Source organism: Anabrus simplex, chromosome 10 (genome assembly GCF_040414725.1).
Source record: "Anabrus simplex isolate iqAnaSimp1 chromosome 10, ASM4041472v1, whole genome shotgun sequence".
Lineage (NCBI taxonomy): Eukaryota > Metazoa > Arthropoda > Insecta > Orthoptera > Tettigoniidae > Anabrus > Anabrus simplex.
In genome coordinates this window covers 10,955,841-10,982,390 of record NC_090274.1, presented here as the reverse complement: position 1 = coordinate 10,982,390, position 26,550 = coordinate 10,955,841, and the positions used below count along the sequence as shown (strand labels likewise).

The 26,550-nt window shown below is 41.3% G+C and overlaps 1 protein-coding gene across 1 annotated transcript in view; it reads right to left on the bottom strand.

The window, feature by feature from the left end:
* The window catches only part of LOC136882244 (protein scarlet-like), a 115,634-nt gene extending 89,406 nt beyond the window's left edge, over nt 1-26,228 (bottom strand). The window contains exons 1-2 of the mRNA XM_068229494.1: nt 26,207-26,228; nt 16,519-16,692 (exon numbers count right to left, since the gene is read on the bottom strand). Of these exons, the coding sequence (XP_068085595.1) occupies nt 16,519-16,692; nt 26,207-26,228 (196 nt within the window). The remainder of the gene's footprint in view (nt 1-16,518; nt 16,693-26,206) is intronic.
* Nucleotides 26,229-26,550: the final 322 nt, after the last annotated feature.

Sequence of the window (26,550 nt, the reverse complement as noted above, 5' to 3'; positions counted from 1 at the left end):
CCTTTTAAAACAATAATCACTACCACTATTAATGATAATAGAGGATGGATGTACAGTTGTACTTCCTTTTAAAACAATAATCACTACCACTATTAATGATAATAGAGGATGGATGTACAGTTGTACTTCCTCTTAAAACAATAATCACTACTACTATTAATGATAATAGAGGATGGATGTACAGTTGTACTTCCTTTTAAAACAATAATCACTACTACTATTAATGATAATAGAGGATGGATGTACAGTTGTACTTCCTCTTAAAACAATAATCACTACTACTATTAATGATAATAGAGGATGGATGTACAGTTGTACTTCCTCTTAAAACAATAATCACTACCACTATTAATGATAATAGAGGATGGATGTACAGTTGTACTTCCTCTTAAAACAATAATCACTACCACTATTAATGATAATAGAGGATGGATGTACAGTTGTACTTCCTCTTAAAACAATAATCACTACCACTATTAATGATAATAGAGGATGGATGTACAGTTGTACTTCCTCTTAAAACAATAATCACTACCACTATTAATGTTAATAAGAAGATGGATCTACAATTGTACTTCCTCTTAAAACAATAATCACTACCACTATTAATGATAATGGAGGATGGATGTGCAGTTGTACTTCCTCTTAAAACAATAATCACTACCACTATTAATGATAATAGAGGATGGATGTACAGTTGTACTTCCTCTTAAAACAATAATCACTACCACTATTAATGTTAATAAGAAGATGGATCTACAATTGTACTTCCTCTTAAAACAATAATCACTACCACTATTAATGATAATGGAGGATGGATGTGCAGTTGTACTTCCTCTTAAAACAATAATCACTACCACTATTAATGATAATAGAGGATGGATGTACAGTTGTACTTCCTCTTAAAACAATAATCACTACCACTATTAATGATAATAGAGGATGGATCTACAATTGTACTTCCTCTTAAAACAATAATCACTACCACTATTAATGATAATAGAGGATGGATGTACAGTTGTACTTCCTCTTGAAACAATAATCACTACCACTATTAATGATAATAGAGGATGGATGTACAGTTGTACTTCCTCTTGAAACAATAATCACTACCACTATTAATGATAATAGAACCGGGCGAGTTGGCCGTGCGCGTAGAGGCGCGCGGCTGTGAGCTTGCATCCGGGAGATAGTAGGTTCGAATCCCACTATCGGCAGCCCTGAAAATGGTTTTCCGTGGTTTCCCATTTTCACGCCAGGCAAATGCTGGGGCTGTACCTTAATTAAGGCCACGGCCGCTTCCTTCCAACTCCTGGGCCTTTCCTATCCCATCGTCGCCATAAGACCTATCTGTGTCGGCGCGACGTAAAGCCCCTAGCAAAAAAAAAAAAAGATAATAGAGGATGGATGTACAGTCGTACTTCCTCTTAAAACAATAATCACTACCACTATTAATGATAATGGAGGATGGATGCACAGTTGTACTTCCTCTTGAAACAATAATCACTACTACTATTAATGATAATAGAGGATGGATGCACAGTTGTACTTCCTCTTAAAACAATAATCACTACCACTATTAATGATAATAGAGGATGGATGCACAGTTGTGGTGCCACTAGCAATAAAATATATGTATTTGTCGTATATATTTACCTTGCATGCGTTTGTCCTGCGATAAATAAATAATTCAAAACAAATTGTTGCTCGAAAGGCACTCATTACGTTCTTTTAAGATGTATTTTCGGTCATGGTGCAAATTGCAAATTTTCGCTTATTATACTTTAGTACTATGAACCTTATCTTTTATATGAATTCGGTCTGATTACACCAATTTTTTAAATTTTAACGATAATGCTATTTTAAGTGTTTCATTTCCCGGCGCGTTCTTATAATTTTATTTCCAGAGTTGTTAAGTGATGGAGACTTATCACAATTAAACGCAATTTGGGTTGGCATCGTTCGATTCTGTCAAGCCCCTCTCAGTTCTTTTGGCAGCTTTTATTTTCTGGATTAGTTGAGAGCGACTTACCGGGGCTCTCCTTTGACGGAGTTTGAAACTTAAGTAGGTTGGGACTCCAGGAAAATGATGTCACAAAGCATTCTCTGTTACCTTCTACCTGTCGCGAACCAATTCCACAGTTTCTCCATATACAATGAAGGTATCCACTTTTATCAGCATGTCGTCACTAAAATGTATGTCGCACACACGAGCGTGTAAAGTTAACCTTGGAATTTGCCCGTTCCATTGACTCAAACAATTTTGCTTGTAGTCTACCATCCCCTGTACTATACGCAGATTTACAACCTGGTACAAAACAGCCTGGCATGTTGATGATGATGATTACAACCATTCAACTCACATGCGAACAATATTTCGCTCTCTAACACAACACTGTACTCAACTGCCACTCGATCAGGCCAAACCAGTAATTGTTGTCCCCCTAGAAATCGTTTCTCCGATAAGCTTTAGTTGAAAATGCTCTAAATTCCGAATTGAAGCAAAATAGCACATAAGAGCTTTCTAATAGAGGAAACTAACTCAACACTCACCAATTTTAATACAGAAGGTCATCCACCATTTTCTCCTTCCATCACTATATCCTCTGAAGCTGATGTTTTGGGTTGAGGTCTTGTAGCTTTATATGAAGCTAGGGTACCATTTTTTTAAAATATCTGATGGCAAATCATAATCACTGCAACACTTGTTCACTCGTTGCAATCCTGCTCTTATAGCAAGCCATAGAGGTAGACATTCTATTAAGCAGGGACGTTTTTACCTTATAATAGGCTGGAAACTCTTTCAACATCAGCTCTGAACCAAGGTAATACTGAAAGAAACTTCTTCGAAAGAATTATACCACTTGCAACTTTATACAACCGCATTTATTTCAAGAACTACTGATCGGAGTGGCCAAGCTCTGCATTCGGCAGACACGGGTTCGAACCCCACCGTTGGATGTCCTGAGAATGATTTTCTGTGGTTTCCCATTTTCACTTCCAAGCAAATGACGAAACAGTTCCTATTCATAGACCCCAGCCGATTCCTTCCATCTCCTTACCCAGTTTCATTCATGATCATCCATTTCATCTTCATTAGCTCCTCAACTGCGGGCATCCGGCCGTAAAAATATGCCATAAAAATTCTGACAATGGCACAAAGGAGTAGGCAGACATACATCATTCCAGAACTCTGCTGCGGTATTTTCATACTTCTTCCACTCCATGGTTGTTAATTTTGGCCGTTGAAAATCAACATCCTGACTCCGTAGCTAAGGGTATTATTGGTTCCTTTAGTGCATTAAGATACTATTTCGGAGCAACCAAAGAAACTTTCCGTAACACTGCTACATTGTGGGGCAGTTCGACGTTGCAGCTCAGCAGTCAGGCACATAAGGAAATTCTCACATCTATTTCGAAAATTGCTTCCATTTCTATGACTGATTCCATTGTTTTTGATCGGTTCGAAAGAAAAATATAACTCGTAGCCTAATATATTTTAGGGAACTTAGGTTTACTAATACCTTCTATCAACAGACCGGCCTTGTATACTGGAACAAGAACGGTATTGCCGCCAATTAGCTCAACGAGGTCATTTAACAGACAGGACTGGTCTGGATAGTTCAACTGGAATGAGGTGTTTACTTTCTGACAAATAGGGTTTCAGAAAAACAAGATACATCTTGTTAATGATATGACTCTACACATGTTCAGCAGTTAAATACTTGTCATTTAACTTGTCATGGGACACTATCTATTGCGACTTGAATAGATAGTCATCTTGTGTTACTTTGCTGCACAACTTTAGCCTGATCAGCAACACAGTTGATTGCATGAAGTAACTGTTTATATATTATTTGTAGCAAAGATTACTTCGAGAACCAGGAATAAGTCTTCGAGAGCAAAAATCCGACCCGACATTTCTAGGCAGCGACTCAGCTGCAGCAGAATATACTGCTAACTGAGTACAATGACACAAACAGGCAATTAAAATAAGGTTAGAAAGTCCTTGTTTCAGTTGCTTGTACACTCCATTGTTTACGACAACCATAATTAGAAAAAATTATATTATTGTTGCTTATGTAGAAGCACATTCTTCAGAATGCTTAGCTGCAGGTTTTTTCTTTTTACTTTCGTTGCAATGAAAATCGAAATTCAGGTTTAAATGTTTATTAGATTTTCTATGATTAAGATAATCAGAGAATTTAGCACTTATATTGAACTGACAATATACGCACCTTCCGTATTCGCAATCCTAGTTTTTTAAAGCTTCAGTGTTTAACCACTCTTTTTCACAAATTTCTGATTGTACTTTTTGACCTTTTCTTTCAAGCGTAGTGGTGTAACATATGAATAGTAACACAGTAAAGGTTTCCACCTATTCAATACTAATATGTATTTACAATATTATAAATTACATGGAACTAGTTTCGACCCACCTAGGGACAAACAACATGAAATTCATAACCCTTGATGCGTAGTGGTGTAGCAAAAATAACCTAATTTCAAAAGAAACACGATATCGCACAGGACACTACCCAGCTCATCAAGATTACAGTAACGATCGCAACACAAATCGAATGTTGTCTGAGGCCAGCTGAGACTGCGTAGAAAATGAGGAACATCACTGGTCTCAGATTGCTGGCCTATCATATTTTTGTTCAGTATGTACTGTAGCGCCGCCTCTGTGGTGTAGTGGTTAGCGTGATTAGTTGCCACCCCCGGAGGTCCGGGTTCGATTCCCGGCTCTGCCACGAAATTTGAAAAGTGGTACGAGGGCTGGAACGGGGTCCACTCAGCCTCGGGAGGTCAACTGAGTAGAGGTGGGTTCGATTCCCACCTCAGCCATCCTGCAAGTGGTTTTCCGTGGTTTCCCACTTCACCTCCAGGCGAATGCCGGGATGGTACCTAACTTAAGGCCACGGCCGCTTCCTTCCCTCTTCCTTGTCTATCCCTTCCAATCTTCCCATCCCCCTACAAGGCCCCTGTTCACCATAGCAGGTGAGGCCGCCTGGGCGAGGTACTGGTCATACTACCCAGTTGTATCCCCCGACCAAGAGTCTGAAGCTCCAGGACACTGCCCTTGAGGCGGTAGAGGTGGGATCTCTCGCTGAGTCCGAGGGAAAAGCCGAACCTGGAGGGTAAACAGATGATGATGATGATGATGATGATGATGATGATGATGATGTACTGTAGCATAAGTTCATTGTAATTAAAGATGATGTTGTTGAAATGAAATGGCGTATGGCTTTTTTTAATGCCGGGAATGTCCGAGAACAAGTTCGACTCGCCAGGTGCAGGTCTTTTGAATTGACTCCCATAGGCGACCTGCGCGGTGTGATGAGGATGAAATGATGATAAAAACGACACATACACCCAGCCCCCGTGTCAGTGAAATTAACCAATTATGGTTAAAATTCCCGACCCTGCCGGGAATCGAACCCGAGACCCCTGTCATCTTTGACAGTACGCTAACCATTTAGCCATGGAGCTGGATATGATGTTGTTGAAAACCGTTAACAGAAGTTTGAAAGTCCGCAAAAAGTTAAAAAATTAAAAATCCGCTGTCCAATGAATGCAAAAGATCCGCTGTTCACCTTAAAAATCCGTCAGATTTAGTGGAAAATCCGCTGAGCTCCCAACACTGGCCAAAATTACATGTGCGGCGCATGGTGTTGAAACAATGGAACTACCTACTACGGAGCGATAAGATGAACGGCGTACGATATCTGTTTTATGTTAATTTTTCTGCCCGCCAAAACGATGAGAAATGGTCTAATATCATTCACAATGAATGGAAAAGTTGTTGTGAAAGAAGGAAGAGAAGGCGAGACTGGGTCCATCCTCAGGCGGGCCTCCTAGAGGGTAACAGCAGGAGATTTGTAAGATGATTGGAGGTGTGGAGGGGGCTAGCGGATGTGACCTATAATAGGAACTGTTCCGGCATTCGTCTTAGTGCAGGAGAATGGAAAACTACCGAAAGCCATTCTCAGAACAGCACACCGCCTCCCGAAAGTTGAGTTGCAAGGCTAGCCATAACCTGAAAATTTTTCATTTGTATGTGTTGTTATGTTTAAAGATGGTTAAAATTATTATTAAAACATATTTCATACAGAGTAGTTTTATCACTATACAGTATATACCAGGTGGCCGCCTAGCGCCGAACTTTCTACTTGTAAGTGTTCCTCATGCACTAATGATGAATGGGATATTACTGCCTGCAGGTAAGTTACGACAGAATACGTAAAGATAAGAACCGGACGGCCGCTCGCTGCATGTTCCTAGCACTACCCGTCTAATGTACCCCCTTACGTTAGTAAGCCTCGTTTTCGAATGCATATTAATAGGCTGGTATTTGGTATGGTATAGTTGCTGTCATCATATCGACACTGACTGCTGTGTTCAGCAACGACGAATACACAGACATCATTTTAATCTATGAAAAAATCTGGTCGGAATGCAGCCAAAGCACGCAGACGGTATGCACAGGAGTGTCTAAATGCTCGTGTACCTTCTATAGCCTACACGTATTTTGCGCAACTGAACTGCAATTAAGAATGGATTGTTCAAGGCACATACCACACACAAGCAATATTTTGGTGTAGTGGAATGTCTGTACGTATATACATTAATGAGCTACTAAACTTTATTTGCTGCATCTTTGGCGTATTTCCAAACCCACACAGAACGTGTGTTGTAAAAAGACTTTGTTACACATCCGAAAGATAGCACGTTATAACGCTCCTTTACAAACCAGTGATTAGGCATCCCGTTCAGCAGTAGTGCATGCGGGACACTTACGAGTATACAGCACGGGGCTGGACAGCCTCCTGGTATATTGAGGAACCGATCTCCTGTATTTACAGGCTGCTGTTAAAACAAAGTAATACGTATCAAGTTGTATCTGTACATTTATATTAATTAAGGAAATCTCTAAAATGTAATGTAAGCAACTGAAAATGAAGATATGGTATTATAGTATAAATAGTATGATACCTCCGTGCTATGGAGGTGGTGTGTCAAAATCTTGATGGAAGGGGGAGTGGGGGCAAGAGTCTTGATTTCGGGAATGAGCTTCATTGCAAGTTTGAAGCCCTTCTAACATTGCCAACTCACCTCCGCCGCATTCGTCTTTTCCCGCTGCTTTCTTCCCGGTGTCTGACATCCGCACACTCTCATAGCTACGAGACTACCGTCAGGCGATTTCCTGCGTCAAACCTGCATGACGTCATCGACTCTACTCTCTTCTTGGATGTTCTCGGCGTTTCTAGTGCCGCGTGTAATGACTTCCCCTCTACCTCCCCTCTCCAACTGGTTTATATAAGCCCACTACTTTGAGGCGTTCTTCGGCTGTTGGAGAGAGGGTAACATTTTTTGTTACGCCGATGTAAATTTTCGCACCAGTATGGAACTTATTCTTCGACCATGAGGTATTGTAAATTTCGCATGACTATGTTCTCGAGTGGTTGTACTCGATTATGTATCCATAAAGGAGCAGCTAGATGTCTAACTCCTTGTTTGGAACGCTGTTTTAATTTATGTGACAATGAACTTTCTGTGTGTCACTACTCTCGAACATTTCTGGTGCTTCAAAATTAGTTTACATTCTTCCACTGCGTAATAATCTTACCTTGAACTTGTTTACGTTTATCCTGTTGGGCTAAATGCATCTGTGTTACACCCTGTGTTTTCTGGAAGTTGATATTGAAATAGTGCACTACTTTCTTGTCAGTTCTTATAGTATGCCGGGACTTTATAATTTAAAATGAAAATGAAAACCTACAACCTGTTTTCCAGTCATTGACCGGGTCAGGGATGTAATGAATAAACCATATAGGCTATTATTACAATGGGGTCGCCACTCCCAAGGTGATATTAATGAGTGATAAATGCTATGAAATGATAATGGAGAGTGTTGCTAGAATGAAAGATGACAGGGAAAACCGGAGTACCCGGAGAAAAACCTGTCCCGCCTCCGCTTTGTCCAGCACAAATCTCACATGGAGTGACCGGGTTTTGAACCACGGTACCCAGCGGTGAGAGGCCGACGCGCTGCCGTCTGAGCCACGGAGGCTCTATAATTTAAAATGTTGAACTTTAATTCATTCTCCTATTCTATTGTTTTCCCTAATGTCTCTTATTTGGCTTTGTACAGTTGGTTGGGAAACTTCTGTTCTGTTTAAAGAATGTAATTTTAAATGTTATCCGGATGAAACCCAAATTGTCGCTATCACCGAACTTGGCAATATATCCTTTGTGGTGGTATGTTGTGATTCTCTGCTGTACTATTCTTAACTGTCCGCCTCTGTGGTGTAGTGGTTAGTGTGATTAGCTGCCACCCCCTGAGGTCCGGGTTCGATTCCCGGCTCTGCCACGAAATTTGAAAAGTATGAGGGCTGGAACGGGGTCCACTCAGCCTCAGGAGGTCAACTGAGTAGAGGGGGTTCGATTCCCTCCTCAGCCATCCTGGAAGTGGTTTTCCGTGGTTTCCCACTTCTCTTCCAGGCAAATGCCGGGATGGTACCTAACTTGAGGCCACGGCCGCTTCCTTCCCTCTCCCTTGTCTACTCCTTCCCAACTTCCCATCCCCCCACAAGGCCCCTGTTGAGCATAGCAGGTGAGGCCGCCTGGGCGAGGTATTGGTCATCCTCCCCAGTTGTATACCCCGACCCAGAGTCAAGCTCCAGGACACTGCCCTTGAGGCGGTAGAGGTGGGATCCCACGCCGAGTCCGAGGGAAAAACCAACCCTGGAGGGTAAACAGATTACGAACGAACTATTCTTAACTTGTTGTGTCTTGTGTTTCAATAATCTATTTTTGTTCATCCGAACTTGTCAATTCTTGTTCAACCCCTAGTGTCTTTGTATTATGCTGACTGCTTGTACATTTGCTATTTATGACTTCCACTTTTGTACCATCCACGGTACATCTCTCGTTGTCCAGCACTTGAATATGTCGCTTCTACGATCGTTTATTATCTTTCGTAAATAATAATAATAATAATAATAATAATAATAATAATAATAATAATAATAATAATAATAATAATAATAATAACCTACCCGACACACGCTTCCACGAGCTGGAAAAGCGACGAGATACGGTACGACTACCTCCAACCATTATCCCTTCGTATTACAATATCTTGAGGGTGATATTTAGAGTTGTAGTACCGAGCTCGATAGCTGTAGTCGCTTAAGTGCGGCCAGTACCCAGTATTCGGGAGATAGTGGGTTCGAACCCCACTGTCGGCAGCCCTGAAGATGGTTTTCCGTGGTTTCCCATTTTCACACCAGGCAAATGCTGGGGCTGAACCTTAATTAAGGCCACGGCCGCTTCTTTCCCAGTCCTAGCCCTTTCCTGTCCCATCGTCGCCATAAGACCTATCTGTGTCGGTGCGACGTAAAGCCAATAGCAAAAAGAAAGAGTTGTAGTAAGGAATACATGGTTCGTATTTTTTAATCTTTTCTAGATTGACCTCCTCTGACTGACCGCTATGATGCTCAAACCTGTCAGTCAGATCTAAAATTAATCCATGAAAATTAATTCTTTACAGGCTATGATATAGATTCTCTGCGAACTGCCATTTCTGGCCAGTCCACGCACTTCCTCATGTTCATATGTTCATTGAATCCCTTCTCTATCAGGTTCTCAGCGATGATCTGATCTGATGGTGCCGTGTATTCCTTAGAAGCTCGCCGCGTCTGCATAATCCCAGAACATCACCAAGAGTTTCTTTCTGTCCGTGGGAATGCCGGCAGAAGTCTTTGTCCCGAGATATGCCTGGCATCGAGCGCGCCGCACACACGGCATTTTTACCTGTATCACAACATTCCCCTACAATGCATTTTCCCCTAGCATAAATCCTTCTGACCGGCCCCACGGTGTAGGGGTAGCGTGCCTGCCTCTTACCCGGACTCCCCGGGTTCGATTCCGAGCTAGGTCTGAAGGCTGGTTTGAGGTCCATCTAGCCTACGCGATTACAATTGAGGAGCTATCTGACGGTGAGATGGTCTCCCCGGTCTAGAAAGCTAATAACGCCCGAGAGGATTCGTCGTGCTGACCAGCTCGTCGGTAGATTTACTGGCAGGTAAATGAACTCCTGCGTGACTAAATTCCAGCACCCCGGCATCTCCGCAAACCGTAAAAGTGGTTAGTGCGACGTAAAGTCAAAAACATCAATAATAATAAGAATGTTATTGGTTTAACGTCCCACTAACTACTTTTTTACGGTTGTCGGAGATGAAGACAAAGATAAACCAGCCTTCGGGATGAGCAGCAATCGCTTGTAAGGCCTTGGCCTTTCGGAGCTGTAGCACCATGGGATTTTGTTTTGGTTTGGCTTGTTTACAATTGCATCCTGTTACATAATATATCTAATAAAATTCCTCTTCTTCTTATTATTATTATCCACGAACCTATTACTCTGGCGTAGCAGGGAGAGAGGTAATACTCTTACGTGGCGCGTCCCAGGTGGCGGATGGGGCGGGGGGGGGGGTCCTAACCGGCGGACTTGAGGGAAATAAAATACCTGTCGCGGACCAAGCATCCCCCCCCCTGTAGGTGGGGGACGCAGACGAAGAATACACCAACGGTTTCCCCTGTCTGTCGTAAGATGCGACTAAAAGGGGCGAGCAAGGGATGATTGTATTAGAACCATGAAACTGCTTGTGATTAGTGCCACCACGCGGGGAACACCATTGGTCGCTTTTACTTGCGCGTAGTACCACTATGTTGAGTACACAATAGGTTTGTGATTAGTAGCGACAATGTGTGCTCAGGATACATTTTACAGTAGGGCCTACCTGTGATTCGTAGCACTATATGAGCGACGCCATTGGTAAGCGACACCGTGTTTCTACCTTGCCTATGATTAGTACCCACCATGTGAGGAACACCACGGGATAGTGCGAGTCCCTGTGGTGAAGAACACCATTGGTTTGCGTTGCTTGTATAGGTTCGCGTTGCCTGTAAATAGCGACACAATGTGCAAAACACCATGGGTCTGTGTTACTTGTGCGCATTGCATTACCTGTGAGTAGTACCATACTGTGTGGAATACCGCGAGTCAACGCTACTTTTGTTTAGTACCGCATCATGACATAGGTCATGGTTCTACTTTCCTAGCGATAAGTAAAATTATGAGAGGCCGATGACCTGGATTTTGGACCCGTTTAGACTACAAGCATCATCGACTCAGTATTGTGCTTTGGAAGCAGTCCCTTGGTCAGTAATACTATTGTTTAACGCTAGTTTCTGGGAATGTGGGGGCATTGCGGGTCGGATCCACTGATTGTTTTAACTTCGTATCCATCCATTCATTCTTCGTCCTCACGTTTTGAATTCTGGTCAGTGGAGGATTATGGATTTTTAATTGCCCTTACATTTCGTGTCATATCGTGCCATTAGGGCTGATGATCTAGATGTTAGGCCCCTTTAAACAACAAGCATCATCGTCATATTATTATTATTATTATTATTATTATTATTTATTATTATTATTATTATTATTTTACACTCCCGTCCATGTACACACAGAGATTTACATCTTTTTACATGGTTTGTAACTGTGTTAAAGGCAAGGCTCATCCCAGAGACGTGCGGAGCGGCTGTAGTAACCGGATTGGTAGGAGGTGGTGCGGGCAAATGGAGGGACAAAACTAACTCCTTTGCGGGCAGAGCGAAAGGATAGGGAAAGGCGGTGAAACGGGTCAATATTAATGGAGCCGACGAGGGATTTTCGGAGGAAGATCAAGTCTGTTCTTTTGAAAATGGTTTCTATTTGATGGGAGGTTAGCCGAATGAAGATGGGAGCTTCCCTGCCAGATTCTGTTTTCTGAAATTTGTTTAGATTTGCTACTATGGTGGGACACCAGGCAGGAAAACCATAGGTTACTATGGGTATTACCATACTGAGATACGCTGTTCTTAGGGCCCCTAATTTGAAGCCTTTTAGGTTCCTGCTAAGAAATCCCATAACTTTTATAGCTTTTCGCCTGCTATTTCGATTGCTATTTGTTTCACATCCGGGGGTACAGCACGTTGTAGCGTTCCTTTGTTAACTAGCGATTAGGCAACCCATTCATCATCAGTGCATGCGGGACACTTATAAGTAGAAAGTACGGGGTCGGAGGCCCTCCTGCTATAGATCAACAAGATGAAATTAATTTTATAAATCGAATGTTCAGTTAATCGAGCACACTCCTGTTCCCAATAACCGCTGTATCGTATATTCAACGCAGTATTCTTTGTATAAACAGGATTTCCTTCCCTCAACAACTTCAAATGTTGTACGGCGTCCGCAGATTATTTCGGTATGGCGTGTTTTTATTTCAGTAAAATTAATGCATGAAATTAAAAAAATAAGGAAAATAAAAACTGAAAAGTAGAATAAAATGAGTGAAGACAAAGACAAACCTGTTCATTTCCAATTTGGAAGCAAATTGCACTTTCAATGTAATAATAATAATAATAAGAATAAGAAGAATATTGGTTTTTACGACCCACTAACTAATTTTCCACGGTTTTCGGAGACGCCTAATCAATTCATTATTATTTAGTGTATGACTTACATAAATCACAAAACAAAGGAGAATAAACAAGGAAAAAATAAGTTCATGATCGACATTTCCAGCAGCCCTTATAAATTACAGCCCAGGTTCTTGAGCCGTTCAACTACATCAGGCGTCGTATCAGTAAAATTGTCTGACTGTCATGTCCACAGTCGCAGGCAGCACAGCGTCTATGATTAATGCGTATCCGGTTTAATCGGTCCCATAACTGACGGGGTAGCTGGATTCCCGGTTTTGTTTTTCATTATGCTGTCTGACTCGTTGCCATTGTGGACCATTCTTCATTCCATAGCTTGAAGTTGTTTTTGAGTGAATCGAGTCTGCCGAATCAATGAAGACAAGGAGAAACCAGTTCACTTCTAATTTGAAAGCAAATTGCACAATCTCCATAATTATATAATCCCCACTTGACTGCTGATTTGATTTGTCCACCTAAACAAGTTGACATACCACATCAGTTAGTCGACTTCTTCTGGTGTTGTGACACGTAGCGATTGCTGCTATGAGTGAACCGGTAGAATGAAGCGCCAATATCGGCATTCTCCTGTATTAAATCGATCTCTCGTTCTGAATCGGGGGTTTGTCGGTGGTTCAGGAGCAGTCCACCGGTTATTTTGGTTACGGTGTACGTCAAGTAGAGATTACGTGCGGAAACTGTGTTAAATATACACAAATCTTGCGAATATAGCGGTTAATAGGGAAAGGAGTGTGTTCGATTAACCGAAAGGCACAGATGATCAACCCCATCGTTCGAGTTTTATTAAAATGAATGCCCATGAACGAAAACTTTATCACAGACTTATCTATTTTGAATGTTACTTTCAGGGAGTGATAAAAACCCACTCCGCAGGAAGAAATGACAATGCTAATTACGCCAATATAAATATACAAACCTTATTAATGTTGTGAACAGCAAGGATTGTAAACATGTATAAAAGTATGAAACACCTTCATCGGCAGATAAACATATTAAGTGCTTTGCAGGTGTAAATAATTGCAAAGATAGTGAATAATGTCCTACCACACATTTGCAAATGTATTTTAGATAAGTGTAAATAAATAAATAAATAAATTAATTAATTAAATAAATGTTGTTCTCTTATGTACATGATTTACACATTTAACACCGCAAAACAGTCGTTGATTTTCAGGTGTTTGTGTTTTTGTTTTGCAGTTTTTCTTTACAAGTTTTTAAAACGTTATGTTAACAAAATGTTATGAGGACTCTCTTAAACTATCATGTTCGAATCCTTAGTATAATCTGTACACAGGAGAGTGCGCTCTTTGCAGACAAAGTTGATGCGGTAAAACTCTTGGGTACTCCTACATGTCTTAGATTTTGGCGTGGAGGTCTTGAAATAAACTCTAATTTTGGAAACTTATTGATAAAATTAACATCAGAGGACCACGCAGTTCTATTTGAAAGTTACGAAGCAGTGAAAATACTTCCTCTTAAAAACAAATTACGGTACCGTACTAAAAAATAAAGAAGATATTTTGACAAAATATGGTCTCATCAGCACCAAGTGATGCGCCTCTCATCATATTGTAAACTTTTATGTTTAATTAATCAGTTCTAATTTCTTAATTGTTTGAACTGGCATTTCATTTAAAATAGTAGCTGGAGGAGAATTAGTGCATAGCATTTAAAGCATGATGGGACAGTTGTTTTAAACAACCCCATCGTATTACGAAGAAAATATTTTAAGTCAATATTAGTGAACTGTGCTGTTTTAGAATTTAGGACGATAATTATAAATCACCTGAAGGTGGCCGAAACTAGTACTGTGACTTGAAATATATGTATATTTATATGTGTGGTGTATTTATTAGGTGGTAACACCCCTTTCTGAGATTTTGTAAATTTATGTAGCCGCTAGTGATGGGATAATCGAAAACAAAATAATCGCTCATTCGATTATTTCATTGTATTCGCTTATTCGATTATATTTCTCATTCGATTATTTTTCGATTATTCATTCGAATGAATGAGGCAATAGAATAGTGATTTTTTCCATCCGATTATTTTTTCATTTATTCATTCGGAACTGCATTCGAATCAATGAGGCAATTTTTACATTGGATTATTGATTTATGACGCATCCGAATATTCTATGCGATACAACTGAATGATATTTGAAACTCGTTCGATTATTTTATTCGATTATTTATTCGATTATTTAAATAATCGGATAGAGGTTATTCGATTATTAAAAGTATTCGATTATTCCAACACTAGTAGCAGCTATCAATTCCGATCTCATCAAGGATACTCTGGTTTTTTTATTTTCCAGAAAATTGACATCCATCGTTTTCGATTAATTTCTTGTTCGCTTTCAGTAATTACGATACCCGCCGGGTGGCCATGATAGTTAAGGCGTCTAACACCGTGGTTAGCCGGTTCGAGTCCCGTTGGTCGATAAAAATCACCACCATAATGTTGGCGGGCAAGGTAGGAAAGATGGTGGTACCGAAAGCGTGAATTCAATTTCAAACCTCTCCGCAGTGTTCAATAGGGATTTCCAGTTTGTAAGGGGTTGAGGGACGCACTTTAATAACAGGCCAATTTTTGTGAAATTTCTCAAATAGAACAGAGGTACCAGAATGAAATAATAGATATAGTTCAGATGAAACGAAGGTTTAGTTCAAACGCTATTTTACAGTTGCACACAGGAGTGAAATAATAATACTAATGATAATTTTGTGTGGCTATTTCTATCCGGGTGCAGCCCTTGTAATGCAGATCTTCTGATGAGGGTGGGCGACATCTGCCATGTGTAGGTAACTGCGTGTTATTGTGGTGGAGGTTAGTATTATGTGTGGTGTGTGAGCAGCAGGGATGTTGGGAACAGTACAAACACCCGGCCCCGAGCCATTGGAATTAGCCAATGAAGGTTAAAACCTCCGGCCCGGCCGGGAATCAAACCCGGGACCCTCTGAACCTAAGGTCAGTACGCTGAGCATTCAGCCAAAGAGTCGGACAAGAGTGAAATTAAAAATATACACTATTATACCGAGGCCAGTTTAATTTTGAAAAAGAGCAGCCAACAATGTCAGTTCATTTGAATTATTTGACAAATGACAAAAAGAAAAAGGAAGACATAAAGACAAACTGAAATTGATAATGTAATCAAAACAAAGCTTAAAGGAGGACAATTTAGTGAGAGTAGTGTGAAGGGAACAATGATACACAGTTGTAAGAGCCTACAATTCCAGCAATATACTTCGAGGAGTACTTTCATGAAAATATTTTCGAGTGTGAAGCACTGTTTACCAGCCAGTACTACCAATGAGAGAAGAACGAAGTATTGAAACCGCTTCTTACACCAATGTCAATTAAAGTATTTCTTGGTATTCAATAAAATGACCGCAGGGAGGCTGGCATGGATCTCATAGCCATTTTTATAATGGTTAAGACTTAGCACTGGCATTTGTGAGGGCTCATTTTCCACCGAAGTTTGGATTTTAAATTTTTAATTCTGAATTTGGTCTGTAAAGGGTATAAAAATGAATAGATTTTCGAACGAGCTATGAACATTTTTTTTTTTGTAAATTTTCTTCATTTCATAAAATATTTTCAAAAAGCTGCCATTGAGAAACGCGTGATATGGAGTGAGGACATGACGCTGTTAATGATGATTAGTTCGTCGGATGGAGACATTAACGCTGTGTTATTCAACAGGAGTGTGCCGACATCGGGTTTTACTCCCCTCTACCTCATTATCATGATCTCTCATTCAGATATCAAGGTCGCCGTGAGCGTGAAATACAAAGGTTTCCACCAAGGGAGCAGAACATGTTCTCGGACACTCCCGATGCCAAGTAAATTGAATTTAAATTAATAAAATAATTATGATTGAAGTGGCGATGACTAGCAAAGTGGAGTGAATTAGAATAGATTTTCCTGTATTACTGTATGCAAGTGTGAACAGAAAGAGCCACTGACCGTTGTCGAGGATCTGTGTTGACTCGTCTTCTCTGTTCCACAGCAAACCCGGCCTCTTCTTCTTGACCCACACGCTGAGGTCTCTCCATGTGAGAGTTAGACCTTCTCGTTTATTGTCCTCTACAGATACAGCCGTGTCCAGACGGCCGAGAGCATGGCTCGACATGGCAGCACCTGAAACAAGGAACAGTAGCTAGAGTGTTGGTCTTCCAGAACCAGAGAACATGTTGAATGAAGTTCGGTGTTCACCCGACAAGTCAACCACAGAGATCTCTTCCGCTACCATCCGGTGGAGAAAAACAGAGCGTTGAATTAAATTCGCAGGCAGCCTAATTGGTACCAAGTCAATAACATTGAAAACATAACAGAAACAATGGGCAAGAGGCGATTTTTTTTTATCTTCATGCAGAATGAATGAAACAGGTTAACCAAACAGATCTTCAAATATCTTTGGAACAAGAATTCAACAACAACCTGGATTCATGAAGTCAAGAAAGATTGGAGGAAGAATAAGGAACAACAAAGGATGAAACACTGAAATTGTCACGTGGTCCCTTGAAGAACCTAACTGAGAAATAATAATAATAATAATAATAATAATAATAATGATAATAATAATAATAATAATAATAATAATAATAATAATAATAATAATAATAATAATAATAATAATAATAATGATGATAATAATAATAATAATAATAATAATAATAATAATAATAATAATTTAATTTACAAAACTTCAGTTGAAAGTTGCCACAGTGGACAAAACATTACAAAACAATCTAATGTATAATTTTGGCTTACAGTTAAAAATTTGTTGATTTCATTATTCTTATAATGTCCTTAAATTACAAGAGTTGTAGCATTTAGCAATGATTTCTGTGCAGTGAAATAAAACTTTATAAAACTAATAAAAATAGTTTGCAATTCTTGAACGTCTAAATTAAACTGTTTCCAAAAATTTACAATGAATCGAAGAATGGTCCCTCGACCTCCTACCATTAATCCTTACACTTCAGTACGGGACTGAATAGTTTCGAATAATCTCATTTTAATATTACGCAAAGTAAGCTACATAGAAGACTTTGTTTACAGTCACAACAGTTTGTGGGGATCTAATACAGTAATTCAGATACAATGGGAAGAGCAATAGAAATATTACTGGATGAATTCGACGCGACCTTATTAAACACGACAGAGCCTACTCGCTACGACCTAGCTCACGGGACATATAGCGCAACTGACGAATCTAAGTATGGAAGTGACCTACTTTCTATTATATTTATTCATGGCATAAATGCATTTCTCTCATTATCAATAAAAAGAACATTCTTTCAAATGTTCTAATATTACCAAGCGAATTCTCTAATAATCATATTAATAATATAGTTCGTGATTTCACAGAAGTAATAATCCAATCTGCGGATTCCTTCATCCCCAAAGTAACGATAGGCTCTGCTAAAAAATGGAACCCTGGTGGAATAAATCTTGCAAAGAGACTATAATAAATAAGAACTGTGCTTTTTCCATATTTACAAGAGATAGTCCACTCCTGAAAATAAATCATCAGAAATATAGACCAATAGCTCGCAAAGAAATAAAACAAACTTTTGGTTGACCTTTCCTTCGTCATTAACTGCCAGAACTCCACAAAAAGTTATACGAAATGAAATCGAAAGAATATACGGCAAATGTTATCAATTCCAAATTAGAGCTCTCAGAAACCCAGTTGATGGATCCTTTGTAAATGATCCTCAACACATAGCGGATAAATTGGCGAATACTTTTTCTGAAATTTCTAGTGACACCAATTACGACTTTGAATTTCTCTACACCAAGACAACTTGTGAAGTGATACTTTAAGGAGAAGCTTCCATTGACTCCGGTCAGGTTATTAATGATACCTTACAATTGCAAGTACTATGCCTCTAATATAAGAAGATAATTCTGACAGTTCTTAGAGGAAGGTCCGTTTACTGCCTGCTGGGGCGGGATAACGGGAGTGAGGGTATGGTTGCCATGGAAACGAGGGTGGCTCGACAGCGGTTGCTATGGAGATAAATCTTCTGGCCAGCTCGTCTTGCTTGGAGTTGCCAAACCTCTCACTTCTCAGTTAGATCTTGTCGCAAGCAGTTCAGTGTGAGTGGCATTCTATTTCTGTTTCTGTTTTTGTTAAATACTAATTACGTGCAATTATTGTATTTCAATATATATTTCGAGTACGAGGGAGAGGGAGGCCCAGGACTCGTCCACCTCGTGGTGTGACAATTCATCGCCAAGGAAGAGAAATGATATGTGCCCCAAGGGAATTCCTTGAAGAGGCGGCTACGAGTTTTTCGGAAAGAAATGTTCCCTTAATTCCATTCCAGAGAGTCCAGGAACGCACTGCCAAAGCGCTTGAGTTAGCAAAAGTACTGTGACAAGAGTTACAATGGAGAAATGTAAAAACTCATCTGAACTGTCCACGCCTGGAAAGAAGCGGCCTAGAACTTCCAGAATTACAAAGAGGATGCTGTTCGCCATCACATATATTCCTACTACTCAAGGAGAGAACATCCAACAATTCAAAAGTTGCTATTTACACTTCCGAACGACTTCTTTAAAGGCCATTATTCTCCCTTACTGAAAGTGGTTCATAGCCTTGGTTTCGAATATAAAACTATTAACAGTAGGAAGCTGCAGCTAGAGAGAGGTGACGTAGTGGCTTTAAGGAGTACGTTCCTGCATAAGATTTGAAGGCGGGAACTAATGTCTATTGTGTGGCTAGACGAGACAATGCTGGCCATACCAGAAATAAGGGATGGACCGATGACTCTCTCAAGGGAACGACACGAGGCTGACGTATTTGAGCACCTTCAGATACCAGCGGACTGAGTCAGGATCGAACCTGCCAAGTTGGGATCAGAAGACCAGCGCTCTACTGTCTGAGCTTATCGGCCCGGTCCCTGTTAAAGATAACGGAACATGAACCCAAGTCAGTCGGTTACGTGCCAATTGCGACCGTGCCGGATGCGACCCGGCCATTATCGTGCCAATAGCGACCGAGCGGATATGCACCGTGCCGCATGCGACCCATCAATCACTTACAATTGATCTGCATTAAGGGCTGTCACCAAGTGGCAGATTGCTTCTCAGTAGCTAACTTGGTCTTTTCTAAAATAAAGGTCTGACACCGTTGTTAGCAGGTTCGAGTGCCGTTGGTCGAAAGAAAAATATGATAATGTTGCTGGCTTTACGTCCCAGTAATTACTTTTATGGTTTAAGGAGACGCCGAGGTGCCGGAGTTTAGTCCCGCGGGACTTATTTTACGTGCCAGTAAATCCACCGACACAAAGCTGACGTATTTGAGCGCCTTCAAATACCACCAGACTGAGCCAGGATGGAACCTGCCAAGTTGGAGTCGGAAGACCAGCATCTCAACCGTCTGAGCCGTCGAGCCACTTAGCCCGGATGAAAAAAATTTCACCATGAGAATGTAGGCCGGCAGGGTAGGAAAGTTGGTGTACACAATTTGTAATCACTAGATTGCGTACCAAAAGCCTGGATTCAAATCTAAACTTCTTCGCAGTGTTCAAATGAAGTGAGGCAATATGATGCTGTTGATGGTGATTCGGCCGTCGGATAGGGACGTAAGGCATTGAGCAGACCCCTTGGTATTATTCGAGAGGAGTAGGGTACGTGCCGACACCGGGTTTCATCTTTCCCTACCTCATTACCATAATCTCACATCCAGACGCGCAGGCCTCCCATGTGCGTCAGGTAGAAAGACCTGCACCAGGCAAGCCGAACACGTCCTCGGACACTCCCGGCACTAATAGGACACGATAAGTAAGTAGGACTAAGTCGTAAATAATTTCAGAGAATTAGGATCTTCTTTTTTTGCTAGTGGTATAACGTCGCACCGACACAGATAGGTTTTAAGGCGACGATGTCCGACTCGTTGGCTGAATGGTCAGCCTACTGGCCTTCGGTTCAGAGGGTCCCGGGTTCGATTTCCGGCCGGGTCGGGGATTTTAACCTTCATTGGTTAATTCCAATGGCCCGGGGGCTGGGTGTTTGTGCAGTCCCCAACATCGCTGCAACTCACACACCACACACAACACTATCCTCCACCACAATAACACGCAGTTCCCTACATATGGCAGATGCCGCCCACCCTCATCGGAGGGTCTGCCTTACAAGGGCTGCACTCGGCTAGAAATAGCCACACGAAATTATATATATTATAGGCGACGATGGGATAGGAAAGGGCTAAGAGTGGGAAGGAAGCGGCATTGTCCTTGATTAAAGTACACATCGACTTTCACATTTGCCTGATGTGAAAATGGGAAACCACGGAAAACCATCTTCAGGGCTGCCGACAGTGGGATTCGAACCCATTTTCTCCCGGATGCCAGCTCACAGCTGCGCGCTCCTAATCGCACGGCCAACTCGCCCAGTAGGAAATTTATTGAACATCTCCCTTGGTAAATTATTCCAATCCCTAACTCCTCGTCCTATAAACGAATATTTGCCGCAATATGTCGTCTTGAGTTCTAAATTTATCTTTATATTGTGATCTCTCCTACTTTGAAAAACACCACTCAGATTTATTCGTCTACTAATGTCCTTCTACGCCATCTCACCACTGACAGCTCGGAACATCCCGCTTAGTCGAGCAGCTCGTCTTCTTACTTCTAAGTCTTCCTATGCCAAGATTTGCAATATTTTCGCAACGCTACTCGTGTGTTTTGTTACCAAACATTATCGATTGTTTTCTGAAAGGGATTCAAACTTAATTTCGGAGTTCCCGGTACAGCGTAATTAGATTCTGATACACATATAGATATGACTAGCTAATGTACCCGTGCTTCGCTACGGAATTCTACATTGTATTCAGAATTCTAGGTTAAATACTCTACACGTTGTGAATAAGATTATATTAAACTACATAGCTCTTAAAGTTACTCAGAAAAGCGACGGGCAAGTCACCATAGGCCCTACGTATTTTCGCATGTGAAGACTTGGTTAGGAAATTATAATGGCAGGTCCTCTTGCCTACTGTCAGTCACAATCAACTTGGTAAGTTTTCATTATGATGGTAGGCCCACTTGCCTACTGCCAGTCAGTGGAGTTGGGCAGTTTGATGATAATGGCAGGCACTCACTCTCTACCTGTCTTTTTGGTTTTGCCAACTGAAATCATCATAGGTCATTACAATGAAGTCAACAGAAATGTCGCAGTTACAAGCAATGCTATCATAATTATGAAATACTCAATAAAATAGAAAACCGCACATTTTCTCATTTTTAACAGTACTATGCTGCCGATCTAACAGTCCAAAGTTTCCGACCTGGAATGACCAGGCCGCAGACAGCCGTGAACAATCCTCTGCCATTATTCCTTTAAGTGTGCACACTGCTCATTCCAATCAGTGCCACAGAGAAGGAATCAAATGCGTGGAGTACTATGATAAACCAGTATGTTACGTACCAGTAGTACCAGAAAATCGATGAACCAGAGGAAAGTCATGCTAAAGAAGAAAGTTATCTAACTCCAGATTCCCCTGTGGAGGGGGGCGGTAGAATTACACCCACGGTATTCCCTGCGTGTCGTAAGGGGCTCTCAACTTGGGAGCGTGGGTTAGTGACCACGGGGCACTGAGTTGAGTCCTAGCACTGCTTCCACTTACTTGTGCCAGGCTCCTCATTTTCATCTATCCTATCCGACTTTCCTTGGTCAAATCTTGTTCTATTCCAACCCCGACGGGATTAGAACTTTCTAGGCCTAGAGAGTCGTTCATTTTCACGCCCTTCGTGGCTCGTGTCTTTCTTTCGCTGATATCTTCCTTTTTCGCAGTGTCGGATTCCTTCCATTTTTCTCCCTGATTAGTGTTAAATAAAGGATGGTCACCTAGTTGCACTTCCTCTTAAAACAATAATCACCACCACCACCACCACATTAACACGTAGCATTTCTCCTCTAATGGTTGGCGTCCAGAAAAGCATCCAGCCGTAAAAGAATGCCAAATCTGCTACACACCCTGACCCGCAGTAAGAACCGGATAGAGTGGGGAGTAATAGAAACGAGCCCAGTGGCATCACTGCTCGCTTCTCACCAAGACAGTCCGGGTTTGATTCCCGGCCAATATTTGTGGGATTTACGAAATGAAATACCACGCCCATTTTCCTGGAGATGAAAAATGGGAAACCACGAGAAATAATTTTCGAGGATGGACGACGGGGTATTCGAACCCAGCAGCCTACCGAAGTAGCTGTAACTAGTCGTCCGGCAACGCACTGACCTAACCTGCTTGGTACCTTCTCCCAGACATGGAGGCTCAGCTCCATATTTGGAGATATTTTAGGAAAATACCATTTATTTGCTAATGGCTTTACGTCTCACCGACACAGATAGGTCTTATGGCGACGATGGGATAGGAAAGGCCTACGAGTTGAAGGGAAGCGGCCGTGGCCTTAATTAAGGTACAGCCCCAGCATTTGCCTGGTGTGAAAATGGGAAACCACGGAAAACCATATTCAGGGCTGCTGACAGTGGGATTCGAACCCACTATCTCCCGGATGCAAGCTCACAGGCGCGCGCCTCTAACCGCATGGCCAACTCGCCCGGTGGGAAAAGACGTAGACGCATCACCATATTTCGTGTTGCAAAACGAGTTTCCCCCAGAAGTGTTATGTAAAGTAGGGGCAGTAGCTGCTTATAAGACTTTTAGAAATTACATTGCACTTCGTTTAGCTTACCTTATCTTGGGTGATGACACAACTTATCAAATGACCATTTGCTTGTCAACGCCGGTCGCATCCTGTCAACGCCGGTCGCATCCGGCACGGTTACAGATTATGCGGTCGCTAGTGGCACGGGTCGCATGCGGCACGGTCGCATCTGGCACGCCACCAGTCAGTCATAGTCTGGCCAGGTAGTCTACAACAGAACACGGCGGTCTGAATGAGCGAGAGGTAAGAGAAAGGAATGCTGGAATGTGGCAACATCGTGAAATGGCACGTGCAGTGCTCCTCCCTCCAGCCCTAACTGTCATAAATCTTATTAAGATGTTAGAGGTAGCCTATATTTACTGAACTTGATAAATGCGGAAGATCCAGTCCTGGTCCTGTTGCTATTCCTTGTGAGTTTTTAGAATACCTTCCACTCAACGCATTAAATGTCCGGCTCCATGGCTAAATGGTTAGTGTGCTGGCCTTTGGTCACAGGGGTCCCCCGTTCGATTCCTGGCAGGGTAGGGAATTTTAACCACCATTGGTTAATTTCGCTGGCACGGGGGCTGGGTGTATATGTCGTCTTCATCACCATTTCATCCTCATCACGACGCGTAGGTCGCCTTATGGCCGTCAAATCAAAGGACCTGCATCTGGCGAGCCGAGCTTGTCCTCGGACACTCCCGGCACTAAAAGCCATTCACCATTTCATTTTTCAACGCATTAAATTACCTGCTTGCAATATTCAACAATACATGGAACACAAAGTATTTCCTGACCAATGACGTTATGCTATTGTAGTTCCAATACCTAAATCAGGAAAAGACAGCACAATGCCTGACAGCTACCGGCCCATAGCATTAACGATTACAATTTGCAAGCTACTGGAAAAAATAGTTAATAAAAGGTTTGTATCTCGAACACATGAATTTTTTTCAACCCTGTACAAAGAGGATTTCGAGAAGCTCATTCACCTATGGACTACTTAATAAACCTAGAATCCGAAATCTGGGACGCGTTCAACAAACAGCACCTCATTGCAGTCAGTTTATACATTGAAAATGTCTATGGCATGGTGTGGAAAGATTATACTGTGAGAATATTGATCAGAAACAAGATTTCAGGTAACATGTTGCACTTCATTTTTAATTTTCTTCAGGATCGAGAAATCCAAGCCAGAGTAAATGGAATTTTATCAAAGGAAGTTGCCATCGATAATGGAGTCCCACAAGGATCAGTCATCAGCGTCACATCATTCCTCGAAGCAATAAATGGCATTATTTCCAACATCAGTTCACCTGTAAAGACCTGTCTTTTCGTAGGCGATCTGACAATATGTTGTGCGGGAAAGAACAATTCAATAATTACTCCAAGAAAGCATTAGAAACATCCTAAAGTGGGCTAAATACACAGAGTTCAAGTTAGAAAAACCAAAACCAAATGTATATTGTTTTCTAATAGCAAACCTGCATTTATGAACCCAACCTTTTACATGGACAATCACAAAATTGAAATCGGTGAAAAAAATCAATATTCTAAGAGTTACTTTTGATAACAGGTTACCTTGAATTCCTCGTATTAAAAATATCAAAGATGACTGTCTAAATGATTAAATATAATGAAAATCCTAGCAGCTAATACTTCTAAAGTAATTCTCAGAGTTAAGTTAGTGGATTGTGCTACAGCGTACGGTATATTTCTCAAGAATGTCTACACTAGTACAATCCACCGCTCTACGAACGGCCTTGAGAGTTTACTGTACTAGTCCAGTAACCAGTATGCAGATCGACTAAGGTTAACCACCACTTGGAGTAAGAAGAAAACAACTGAGCCTATCATACGCTTTCGAGATAGCAGCCATGAACGATTCACACATGATTAATAATGCTATTGTATTTACGTCCGACTAACTGCTCTTTTACGGTCTTCGGAGACGCCGAGGTGCAGGAATTTAGTCCCGCAGGAGTTCTGTTACGTGCCAATAAATCTACCGACACGAGTCTGACGTATTTGAGCACCTTCAAATACCACCGGACTGTGCCAGGATCGAACCTACCAAGTTGGGTCAAAAGGCCAGGGCCTCAACCGTCTGAGCCACTCATCCCGGCGATTCACACATGAAACCTTACGTCTTTTCTAATAGGCATAAAGATGAATTCACTGTCTTACACGCGCAATCATTGCCTTTCCATCTCAGGCTGTCTAAATCTCGTAAAGAGCTGAACCTTAATGTTCCCCCTCCACTACGCACCGACAGATCTCTTGTACCCCCTCCTTGGACAATTACTCTGCCCACAGTGAACCTATAACTAATCAACAACGCTAAAGATCAGACTAATACATCTGTTTATCAACAATTATTCAATGAGATTTGCAGCAGACACCCAAAACACAGTCTAATTTATAACCATGGGTCAAAGTGCAACGGAAGAAATGGCTGTGCCGTAATATACCCTGATCACAAAATGCTCTTTAGACTGCCTGACTTCTACATTATCCTTTCTTACCAACTCTGTGCACTTAAACAGACTTTTCCAGTTCATTTACGATTTGTTCCGACTCCAAAAGCAGGCTACATTAACTGCAATTCGAAACTCTTCATCGAGCCATATTCTGGCAAAGAAAAGTCAGTTTTTGTCTCAAAAAATCAAGAGCGTAGGAAAATATGTTACATTCACATAGTGGAATCCAAGGTAATGAGTCGGCTGTTAGAACACCGAAAGAAGCTACGAGGCATCCACTGAGAGACCCTATACCACATAGCGACATAATGTTATGCCAACACTGGCTAGGCGCTTCAAAAAGCAAACTTTGTAAAATGACATCCAGTTCTATGACGCACTACCGAGTTACGAACCTTTCCAGGCAAGATCAGGTTTTAATATCACGACTGAGAATAGGATACTGGAAGGTAATGCACAGTTACCTTCTAAGGAAAGAACAACATCTCATCTGCAATGTATGTAACTCACCATTGACAATCAAGCATATCATTACTGAATGTCAATTCTACAACCATGGGCGAAAGTTCCACAGTATTCCTAATGAGCTCCAAAAGGAGCTGAATTCTCCTTCACTATGCCTCCTAATTATTAAATTATTTAAAAATTCCTGTTTATATTACCAAATATAAAGATTATTTTTCACAGGTTGTATGTACTATTGTAAAATGTTTTCATATTGACATATTTAATGTAAGTCGCGAGTTATAATAATTTAGTGTGGCTATTTCTAGCCGAGTGCAGCCCTTGTAAGGCAGACCCTCCGACGAGGGATCGCGAGTTAAATTAAAGCGACTATAAAACCAGACTCCATG